Source organism: Hemitrygon akajei, chromosome 1 (assembly GCF_048418815.1).
Source record: "Hemitrygon akajei chromosome 1, sHemAka1.3, whole genome shotgun sequence".
NCBI lineage: Eukaryota > Metazoa > Chordata > Chondrichthyes > Myliobatiformes > Dasyatidae > Hemitrygon > Hemitrygon akajei.
In genome coordinates, this window is record NC_133124.1 from 35517087 (window position 1) to 35529395 (window position 12309).

A 12309-nucleotide genomic window follows, 5' to 3' on the forward strand; every position below is an offset into this window, starting at 1 on the left:
AAGCTGTAGGCCTTCCCCTCTCTACGACACCGATTTTGTCCAAGGGAAGGGCACTAGGACCCATGCAGCTTGGCACCGGTGATGTCGCAGAGCAATGTGTTGTTAAGTGCCTTGCTCAAGGACACAAACACGCTGCCTCAGCTGAGGCTCGAACCAGTGACCTTCAGGTTACTAGTCTGATGCCTTGCCCACTAGGCCACGTGCCAACACGTAGAAATTATCTTTCAAAAATCATTGGACTCTGGTATAGTGCCAGAGGACTGGAAAAATGCAAATGTTACTCCACTCTTTAAGAAGGCATGAAGGCAGCAGAAAGGAAATTATAGAACAGTTAGCCTGACCTCAGTGGTTGGGAAAATGTTAGAGTCAATTGTTAAGTATGTGGTGATGGAGTACTTGGTGACACAAGACAAGATAGTACAAAGTCAGCATGGTTTTCCTTCAGGGAAAATCCTGCCTGATGAACCTGTTGGAATTCTTTGAGGAAATTAGAAGTGAAAGAGATAAAAGGGATGCAGTGGATGTTGTATATTTGGACTTTCAGAAGGCCTATGACAAGGTGCCACACATGAGGCTGCTTACTATGTTAAGAGCCCATAGTATTACAGAAAGTTACTATTGGCTGATTGGTAGGAGGCAACAAGTGGGAATAAAAGGATTCTTTTCTGGTTGGCTGCCAGTAACTAGTGGTGTTCCGCAGGGGTCGGTGTTGGGACCGCTACTTTTTATGCTGTTTATAAATGGTTTAGATGATGGAATAGGCGGCTTTGTTGCCAAGTTTGCAGATTTTACGAAGATTGGTGGAGGGGCAGGCAGTGTTGAGGAAACATGTAGGCTGCAGAAGGACTTGAACAAATTAGGAGAATGGGCAAGAAAGTGGCAAATGAAATACAATGTTGGAAAATGCATGGTCATGCACTTTGGTAGAAAAAATAAATGTGCGGACTATTTCTAAATGGGAGAAGATCCAAGAATCTGAGATGCAGAGGGACTTTGGAGTCCTTGTGCAGAACACCCTGAAGGTTAACTTGCAGGATGAGTTGGTGCTTGGGTCATTGGGTGTATTTAAGGCAGAGATTAATAGGTTCTTGATTGGACATGGCATCAAAGTTTACGGGGAGAAAGACAGGAACTGGGATTGAGGAGGAGATAGAGAAAAAGGATCAGCCATGATTGAACGGTGGAGCAGACTCGATGGGCCAGATGACCTAATCCTGCCCCTATGTCTTAAGGTCTAAGAGTCAGAGACAAAATGTTAAAGGAGATTTATGAAGCTGGTTTCTCTTGCAGAGTGGTAAATACTTGTAATAAGCTGCCACGAGAGGTGGTAGAAGCAGATATGACAGGCATTTAGACCAAACACATGAACAGTCTGGGAATAGAGGGATATAGACTATGTGCAGGGAAATTGGATTAATTTGACATAGACATCATGTGCTATAGGGCTTTGCTGTACTGTACTGTTCTATTTTCTATATTCAAAATATTTATCTTGTGTACATTCCATGGATTCATCTTCAACCCTACTTTGACAAATTTGTTTTGCCCAGTCTCTATGTAGGTTAACTTCCCCATGATAGCTATAGGGTTCATTTACATATATCTCTAATTTCCTGGGTCATGCCGTTCCCGATATTACAACCATTATTCACTGGTCTATATTTTCCACCATTAGCTGTGCTTCAACTGAATGGAAATTTATTCCGGTTCAATACCATAATCTCTCAAGACAAGATCAATCTTCCACACTGCTCTCACGTCCTTTAAGTAAGAGTGATATTACTAGACTCATTCAGCATGGAAACCAGTCCTTTCTCCCACAAGGTCCACGCCAACCACCAGGCACCCACTTATACTAATCTCATATTATTTTCCCTGGATTTCCATCAACTGCCCCAGATTCTATCACTTACCTACACTTTAGATGTGACTTTCTATAGCTAATTAACCAATCAACCTATGATTCCCTGGGATGTGGGAGAAAATTGGAGAACTCTTAAGAAAAACCATGCAGTCACAGGTAGAACACACAATTAGGAATTATTCTGGAGTAATAAAGTTACTCCCACATAACTACGGATTAACTAAAATGAGAACCAGTCCAGGAAATAGAACCTGTTCGCAATTTAACTTCAATTGATGCTTTAAGGCTTTTCAAAGCAATAACTAGGTATGGAACATTCTGAATCTGTATCACTGAAACCATGCAGGGAAGACAGTAAATGAACGGAATGAGAATAGGGCATGACAGAGCATGGTGTTTTCCTGTATTAATTCATCATACAAGCATATTCCTGCCACTCAAAGCACAGTTCAGACAGGTTTGTTTTGTCACATTAATATTCTGGCTAGTTGCATAATCAGGGACCCATCCTCAACACTGTGACAGAAGAGGTACGATATACTTAGGGTGTCTCGGAGTTTGTGCTTATACTCTGTCAGACCAGCCACCAATATTGAATATTCAAAGGAGTTCTGTTAGTTGGGATGTGTGACCATTGTAATACAATGGATTCCAATTAAGTTGTTGTTGCTTATTTGGGACAACTCTTAAAGAACAAAAATAAGTTAAGAAAATAGCCGGGAATCCCTTTGCTTATTTATGACACTATGCCACTTAACCAGAACAGGAGACTATTGCTGAACAGTTTTTAACTAAAGCCAATCGAGTGCATGTCGTGTGACACTGCTCCATGCTTAGAGAGAAAAGTTGTTAAATAGCGTCACTTGTTCAAAAAATCTGCGACTTTTGTGACTGATAGTTATAAGTAGAAATGAGTAATAAGCAGTAAGACAATTCAGATAATTTTGCTCACTGGGGTTTCAGGTATTCAGGCTTCAAAATGCCAGAAATGGCCGGGAGTGAAAATGAAATGATTTCACTACTTCAGCAAGTACTGAATTTGAAGGTATTGATTTTGTTTATTTACAATCAATCAAAAGAACACAGCAGTGTACTATGGATTCATTCCTCTGTCAATAACTAAAGCATTGTTTTAAGGTACTATAGTACTTTTGATAGTGTTCTAATTTGTTCTGTTTCATTTACTTTGTAAATATATACCTTGTTATTCAGTTAAATCATACTTTGTCTTTTTTATACCTTTTTAACTACTTCAATGAAACTTTGGCTAATTGGGGCAGTTACTTAATGTGTCCCAATTAACTGGAATTCACTGTATATCATTTAGCAAAGTTACTTTTCTATATTTGAAATGTTAAAGTTAAGTAAGTGATTATAGTCACTGTGGTTAATGAATTATTGCTGTCTTTGTGTTTAAAAGTATGAAGTATTGTGTGAGAATGGGAGAACCAGATTCTCTTCATATTATCTGCTGTTTTGAATATTTGTTTAAAGTATATCTGAGTTACAGCTTCTGTATGGCTCAGTTTGATCAGTCACAACAGACACAAACTCCACAAAGGTCAGGAAATCAACCCACATCATTTGATCTATGTAGCAGCAGCTCTACTTGTGATGCCACTGATAATCCGATAGAAATCAGCTCTGAGTTTGAAAGTAATGTGGTTCAATGCAAACCTGTGATCCTAAATTTAAACAAAGGAAACTATGAGGGCATGAGAGGAGTGTTGGTTATGCTTGACTGGGAGAATACACTGAAAGGTAGGACTGTGGAAAGAATTTGTTGTAATTTTGAAAAAGTTAAAAGTAGTGGATGTGGCCCAGTCCATCACGGGGACAACCTTTCCCACCACTGAGCACATCTGCATGGATCGTTGTCACAGGAAAGCAGCATCCATCATCAGGGACCCCCACCACCCAGGCCATGCTCTCTTCTTGTACTGACATCAGGAAGAAGGGACAGTAGCCTCAGGATTCACACCACCAGTTATTATCCCTCAACCATCAGTCTCTAGAACCAGAAGGGATAACTTCACTCAACTTCACTTGCCCCATCATTGAATTGTTCCACAACCTATGGACTCTTCGTCTCATGTACTCAATATTTATTGCTTGCTTATTTATTTGTTTATTATTCCTAATTTTTTTCCTCCTTTTTGCACTTGCGCAATTTGTTGTCTTTTGCACACTGCAGTGGTTGTCCACCCTGTTGGTGCAGTCATTCATCGATTCAATTAAGGTTATTGAGTATGCAACCACAAGAAAATGAATCTCAGGCTTGTATATGATGACATATATATTAATACTAAAGTTATTTTTAACTTTCTCCACCAATAGAAGAAGAAATTCAACAAGTGGCTGACAATAGAAACCAAAGAAATTGCTAAATCCAAGGAGGAGGCCTGTAAAGTTGCCAGAAATTCCTGAAGGCCTGACAATTGGGAGTGCTTTAACAAACGAGGCGCAAACAATTGATGACGAAATGCAAGATAGTATCTGAGAGAGGACAGGCAGGAAACATTAAAACCAGTAGCAAAAACTTTAAGACCAGGAGAATAGACAAAGGAACAGCAGAAGATTTAAATAATTACTTTGCATGCATTTTCATAGTAGAAGACATATGTACTGCGCTGGAAGGTTTCACTGCTAATGTAATGGCTTCTCTGTAATGTTCCACTGCTAAGGTAATGGCTTCTCTGTAGCAGCAATGTTTGGGTTATGACTAGAGATAACAAGGCAAGCTAGCCAATGAGTGGGATGTTGTTCTTTCTTCTGTGGCTGAGAGCCGGGAACTTGTGGTCTTTTGCTGGGGAGAGAGGAAGACAGAAGATGCGAATGGAGAGAGTTGGTAGACTGCCGGATGGAGTGAACTTGGACCGAGGGTCCGAGGGTCAGCGACAATCAGAGGAGGTCAATGGTGGATGAGCGGCCCTATCAGTGAGCTCCAAAATTGCACATTAGACTGCTTCATGAGAATGGGCCCTTGTTCTTTTTCTTTTTTTTTTCTCTAACCAGTCAAACTAAGAACTATAAAGCTCAATCTTTTAATTGCATATTGTGTACTGTTTGTTATTTCATGGTACTGATTTGTAACAGGGGATCACATCGCGCAGCATCCACCCAAATGAGATTTCTTAAGTTTGGCCGGGCCGGGGGCTATCATCCCCCTATATTAAGTCGCTAGCCGAACTGAGAGTTACACATATAAAATCAGCTGAACATACAAGAAAAAAATCATGAGAGGAGGAGGAAACAAAGTAGTGAAGTTTTAGTCCTTAAATAGTGTGAGAGAAATAGGTGAGCTTGAAAGCTGATAAATCCAGAAACCTGATGATCAAACATCCCTTTAAGTGGTGGCTTTAGAAATAGTGGATGCTCTACTTACAATTTCCCAAAGTTTGAAAGATATTGGAATTTTGCCTGCAGAATGGAAGATTGAAAATGTAATCCTATTATTCAAGAAAGAATTAAGAAAGAAAACAGGGAACTATTGACCTATCAGCTTAAAGTCAATGGCCCATGAAATGCTGGAATCTATAATGAAGGATTTAATAACTGAATATTTTGTGAAGAATAAAAGGGTTGATTAGAACCAGCATGAGTTTGTAAAAGGAAAATCATTTTAGACTAATTAACCAGAACTCTGTGATGATGTGTCTAAAAAAACTAGAATACAGAAAATCAGTGGATGCAGTGTTTTTGTATTTTCAGAAGGTGTTCCATAAGATCCCAGCGAGGAGGGTGATCAGCAAGTTAGAAAGCATGAGAGAAAGGTAATACGCTGATACGGATTATGAATTGGCTCAAGGACTGAAGGCATAGAGTGGAAATAAGTGAATCATACTTAGACTGGTAGTGGGGTATCAGAGAAAACAAGCTGGGGTACCATCTTTTCACAAATTATGTCAACAATTTGTTTGAAGGGACCAAAGGTCATATTTCCAGTTTTGCTGACAATGAGGTGGAATTCTGAGTATGGAAGAGGATTTAAAGAGGCCGCATTTGTACTGCCTATAGAGGACCCAGATAATGTTCCCAGACATTTTTGGGAGAACACATCAGGTACTGTCTTGCTGATGATACTCCATACCTTAAAGAATAAATTTGAAAAGGAGGTCAACAAAGAACTTTTGAAAGATTAAGTTTAACCAAAATGTCAAGACACCTAGAACTAAATATTAGCATACTTTAGTCTTTGGAACCATTTAATGTCTGTTTCATTGAGGGATCTGACATTACTACCGTTGAAATATTTGGCAATACTGGACAAAAGGAACATTAGACTGGATATTTCTTTCAACTGTCAGGAAGTTCAGTATTCCTGTATATGCACACACTATTCCCAAAGATCCTGAACGATACTTCCCAGCTAATTCCTAGTTGTGCTCAGACAATGTATTCCTCCTGGAGTCCAGCAGCAGGACATGAAATTCCATCATTTCCCCAGTAGTTATGCCAGAAAATCTGCTTGCCACAAAATCTGGCCAAGGTTCTGTACCTGCACACATTTCAAAAATGAGTATTGACGAGAGAAGGAATGCCTCAAGATTCTTGAGATTTTTGTTGAATTAGTTAACAGAAATCTATTTAATTGCTTCCACATTTCCCAATATTTTATTGTATTATTGTATTAGATAATATTAAAAAATAAATATGGTGTAATTAAAATTAATTATTTTAGAATGCCTGCAAGCTTTGCAACCTGGGTAAATTTGAGAGCATGGCTTAACTGGCTGACAAAGAATTTCTATGAGTGGAGCTTGTAAGTGCTCTGTCATGTAATATTATTCACAACTAGAAAGGCCTACCACACTGGAGTTGATTTCATTCAGAAATTTGCCACTAAAAAAATGTATGCATTTTCAAACTGCAAAGAGATTTTGGGCTAATAAGTTTACAGATGAGTTTTAAGGAAGCAACTGGTTGGCTAGGCATTTTATTGCAGTGTATTGCCAATGTGGAGATGGCATTTTGTTACTTGAAAATTTGGATGTAGCTTAAAAGTTGCTCCAAAGGGAAAGAATAATCAAGTCCATATTTGAGAATCAAAGATGGTGACTTTATAAGTAACAATACATCAGCAGTAAGGATTCAAAACGGGTGCTACAATACCTGGCACACCTCGAGCAGATGTTGAGCGTAACTTTGGCTTGAGGCTCTGCAGAGTACAGGCTTCGACCTTGGCTAAACCTGTTACCAGACGGCACGTGATCAGTAATGCCCTCCATCCTCAGATCATCCAGGTCCTCTGAAATTTCAACAGGATCTATCAATTTGTTTGAAAGTTAAATCTATCAAAATGCAACAAGTAGGAAGCAAGTGATTTGGAAATTAGTTATTAAACAGTAACATTTGCGAATAATATAACTTCTTTTAATGATGACTATATTTAGATTCACATGTGGGAATTTAAGACACTATACTAAAGACACTATATAATTGTGGTTGTTAATGAGTAGGAGCAGTGTTTGACTCAGCTCCTCTCAGTTCCTTCAGAGTTCTCTATAGTCAATAAAAGAAGGTATTTTCTATGCAGCTAGGGTGGGTGGGGGGTGTAGCAGATTACTTTTCCATTGATCTACAGCACTACATTATCTCTTAACCCTCCTCTTCTCCCCATCCCCATTGCCAATATTGTTAGTCCACTCTGCCCAACTAACAGCATCATAATAACATGACTTACACACATCTTCAGAAAGAAGAGAACATTTCATGTGAAGATATCAAAGATGGGGGTGTGGGGGAGGGCTCACTAAAAATGTTGTACTAGGAACTATTTTTGGAGGGGTGCATACTATTTGTCGCAATCAATTACTAACTAATTGTAACTTCCCTTACCAAATCTGATAATCTAAGCTGGCAGAACTGTTTTTGAATCTCTTCCCTGCCTTCAATAGTCACCTGATTTTCAAATATCATAATAAGATTTAAACAACCTGCGTTAGATTTATTATGAGCAGATTATTGTACAAACCTTTTTGAAATTCATTCAAAAAAGATTAAAATGATGCAAAGATATTACGAACATATTGTCGTGGGTTTTATAGTTGGCAGAGAAGGTACAATGCTCATTTCTAGCCTCAGTATAGCTACACAAAAGGAATTTCTGGCCAGGGCATTGTCACTTTTCACCAGGTTAGTCTGATTTGTATTCTTTTAATGGAAGCTGGGGTGTCTGTGGCATTCAGGAACAGTAGTATCATCATGCAGGCTGAGCACACATTAAATAGTGCTTTCAGAATCAGACTTAGTTCAGTTGTATGTTTTAAAAATTCCTTCACTCTCACTCAGCAACACTGAACAATTTCAATTGTGGATTTTACAGTGAGAATAACGTGTGCCGAAAAGATGTCCAAGTTCTTCATGTTAAATTACAGATTATATGTTTACTGAACTGCAACGATCACAATGAGGCATCTAATGGAGGGCAAATAATGTGTAAAAAATCACTCTTAATAATGATCGGCAAACATTCGATAAAATCCCATCATAGTAGAAGAGGAATCTAAGCTTCAGTTAATTAAATGGATCTAGAATTAAAATAAAGTATTAGCAGTGGCAGCTCAGATATGGGAATGCAGCAACACATATGGTGCTTTAATGCCTTTTGGTACCATTAGAATGTGTGACTCTAAATCCACATCAAATGTTTATTCTCTAAAATAGCTAAGCAAGGCTTTGAGGGGAACTATGATTGCGTTTGACAGTGATACCCGATTCACTAAAAATAATTTTTTTAAAAAGTGGATCAGAAATTTTTAAATGCTTACCTACTCGGTAAAATACGTGTTGTGCATAGTTAAATCAGTAGTAGGTGAAGAATCCTCACATCTTGAAATCCTTGAAAAATACTTATTTTACTTTTGGATATCTTTAAATTTACTGTCTTATAACATGCAAAAGCACTTGTGGGTTGCATGCTATTCTGTAACTGAGGTTTTCTTAAATACAGTGGATTCCGGTTAATTGGGACTTCAGGTGATCAGGTTAATCAGGGCCACTTATTGAGCCAACTCTTTGAGGAAATAGCCAAGATTCCCTTTGTTTGGGACACTATTGCTGCTTAAATGGGCAGGACAGTTTCGAGCTAGCATCAGAACAGTGCATTTGTGTGGCCATTTGACACTACACGGTGCTTGGAGCAAACAGTTTTAAACAGCATCAGTTGCATGTGCTTGGGTTCAAAAAGCAGTGATTTTTTTTTACTGATAGTTTGTGTGAAATAATCAGTATGACCATTCAAAACTGTTTTGCTCACTGCAGTTTCAAGCATTCAGGCTTAAAGATGCAAGGAACGGCTGGGAGTGAAAATGCAATGATTTCACTATTTCAACAAGTTAGGAACTACAAAGATATCGACAATCGTCTTGAATGTTACAATGGAAATCAAAAGAACATGGCAGCATACAGGTACACTGAATGAATTCCCCCATTGATAACAGTTAGTAACTAATACACCGTTCTACAGTATTGTAGTAGTATTGATAGTATTGAGTATTCTAATAGTATTGATAGTATTGAGGGGGGATTTGATCGAGGTATTTAAAATTTTGAGAGGGATAGATAGAGTTGACGTGAATAGGCTGTTTCCATTGAGAGTAGGGGAGATTCAAACGAGAGGACATGATTTGAGAGTTAGGGGGCAAAAGTTTAAGGGAAACACGAGGGGGTATTTCTTTACTCAGAGAGTGATAGCTGTGTGGAATGAGCTTCCTGTAGAAGTAGTAGAGGCCAGTTCAGTTGTGTCATTTAAGGTAAAATTGGATAGGTATATGGACAGGAAAGGAGTGGAGGGTTATGGGCTGAGTGCGGGTAGGTGGGACTAGGTGAGATTAAGAGTTCGGCACGGACTAGGAGGGCCGAGATGGCCTGTTTCCGTGCTGTGATTGTTATATGGTTATAGTGTTCTAATTTGTCCTACATTTCATTTAAATACATGTATTATGTATGATCTATTATGTACAATATTACATATGATGAATGTCATCAATTGAGTTAATAATTCAGAAAATTATGCATGTTGCCTCAATGTTAACCTGGAAAATTTCCAGTTTGATCTCAAAAGTTGTTCAAAAACCTAAGAGGAAGTTAAGAGTTGCCAAAATAAATGAACAAATTTGGACTACTGTCAGACAGCAAGATTATTAGTTTCATGTGCGAAGAGTAAATTAAATTTGGAAGAGTTTTGCTGAAGAAAACAAAGTTAGTGTGTAAGTGAACATTACAAAATGTCACTGTGCTTCCCTCTACTGGCGAAATAGCTGATAATTAGAGTTTTCATCACATTTTGGTCTGCATTCAAATAAATGGAATGAAACAAACGTTCACAGAAATAGGGTTAAAATAGTGAATTTTGTTGAGTTCATGGAGTCATGGGTGACAGCTGCACAGAGTAAGAGAGTATGCTTCAAATCCAGCTAGGACCAAGCACATCATAATGCACTGAGTGAGTGTGCTTTCTTTCAATCAAGCCTTCAGGCAGGCAAATCTAAAAGATTGCATTATTCCATTAAAAGATTCCAAAAAGACAAGGTTGCTCTACATGATGTAACAAATGATTCCCTCAGCCAACATCATTTAAAACATGGTGATCTGACTATATATCACTATATATGTGTTGGCATCCGTTAGTCTCGCGAGACCATGGATCTATGCCTGGAAAGTCTTGCTTTAGTCTGTGTTGGTAGAACAGAGTCTGTTGTGGTTGTAGAGGCCCACACGGGAGTGACAATTTCAGCTGCAGCAACTGCACTTGAAGACACTGTCTTCCATTGTTGTCTTGGTGCTGATTTTCAGCAAGTACGCTTTTCTTCAGCAGCAAGCCTCAGATTCTCTTCTCCTCTTTTTAGACCTCTACGTAGTTCCAGCCTCCAGCGACAGCAATCACTTGCAATGTCCTCCCACCTCTCAACATTCATATTCAGTGACTTCATGTCTCTCTTGCAGACATCTTTGAAACAAAGATGGGGTTGCCCTTGTGCTCTCTTGCCGGAGGCCAGTTCCCCATACAGCAGGTCTTTCAGGATCCTCCCATCTGACATGTGGTGTACGTGGCCGAGCCAGCGGAGACAGCGTTGTTGGAGCAGGGTGAAGAGGCTGGGTATCTGGGCGCGGGCCAGGACCTCATTGTTGGTGACTCGGTCAGTCCACTTGATGTCCAGGATGCGTCTCAGGCAGTGAAGGTGGAAGACGTTGAGTTGCCGCTCTTGTCTGAAGTAGAGGCTCCAGGTCTTGCTGCCGTAAAGCAGTGTGCTGAGGACACAGGCCCTGTAGACTGCAACCTTGGTGTGCGTCGTCAGCTCTCCTGCCATGCAAATATCTATCATATTTGCTTGTTTGCATTCCACAAATCAATAACTGAATGCGAGGATATGACAAGGCTCTGATGACTGAAAGTTTTTTGAACACTAGTGACAAAGGTCACACTGTTACTTTTATTATGACACTATGCTGCTACCATCCCGGAAACAGTGCCATTGTATTAAAGCCAGGACCAACAGGCTCCAGGACAGCTTCTTCCACCAGGCCATCAGACTGATTAACTTATGCTGATTTGAGTGTATTTCTATGTTACATTGACTGTTCTATTTATTATAAATTATTATAAATTACTATGACTGCATAGTGCACATTTAGACGGAGATGTAACGTAAAGATTTTTACTCCTCATGTATGTGAAGGATGTAAGAAATAAAGCCAATTCAATTGAATTCAATGCTTGCATACCATTCAGAGAGTTTCTACAGCTACTTATATTGTCCAAATGTCAAAAGGAATCAACACATTGATGTAAAATCCCTCTGAGATATCTACCGCCTTCCAATTATGGCCTCCTTGGGATGGTAATTTTTTTTTTGCTTCACCATTGGCATCCATGATTTTAGCTGCTTGATTCCCACACTCTGGAATTCCCTTTCCAACCTTCTGAACATCTCTGCTTCTCTTTCTCCCATTAAACTCTTTTTTTTACACATACAGTATCTTTCTTTGTGTTCTAATTGATGACTATGAAGATTTTTGGATGCTTAGCTACGTTAGGCATGCTAAACAAAAGCAAGCATCTAAAGCCTCGACAGGTAACATGGTAATACTTTTGTAAACAAGAGGAAATCTGGAGATGCTGGAAATCCAAGCAACACACACCAAATGCTGGAGGAACCCAGCAGGCCAGGCAGCGTCTATGGAAAAGAGTACAGTCGAGTTTTAGGTTAAGACACTGTTACAGTAAGTATGCTACAGTAATATTTTGACCATTTGATGATACAGGCAGATATTATAGCTACTTCTTTGCTATAATTCCAAATAAAAATGGTAAACTAGATAGCCTAGAAATATAAACACGAGGAAATCTGCAGATGCCAGAAATTCAAGCAATACAACAAAATGCTGGTGGAACGCAGCAGGCCAGGCAGCATCTATAGGGAGAAGAAACGTCGACATTTCTT

The 12309-nt window shown here is 39.1% G+C and overlaps 1 protein-coding gene across 3 annotated transcripts in view; it reads right to left on the reverse strand.

Annotated features, from left to right (window-relative positions):
• Positions 1-12309, reverse strand: part of c1h8orf34 (chromosome 1 C8orf34 homolog) — a 304839-nt gene that overhangs the window by 79715 nt on the left and 212815 nt on the right. For all 3 annotated transcript variants that reach the window (XM_073040956.1, XM_073040965.1, XM_073040946.1), the window contains exon 8: positions 6977-7112. In XM_073040956.1, coding sequence (XP_072897057.1) covers positions 6977-7112 — 136 coding nt within the window. The remainder of the gene's footprint in view (positions 1-6976; positions 7113-12309) is intronic.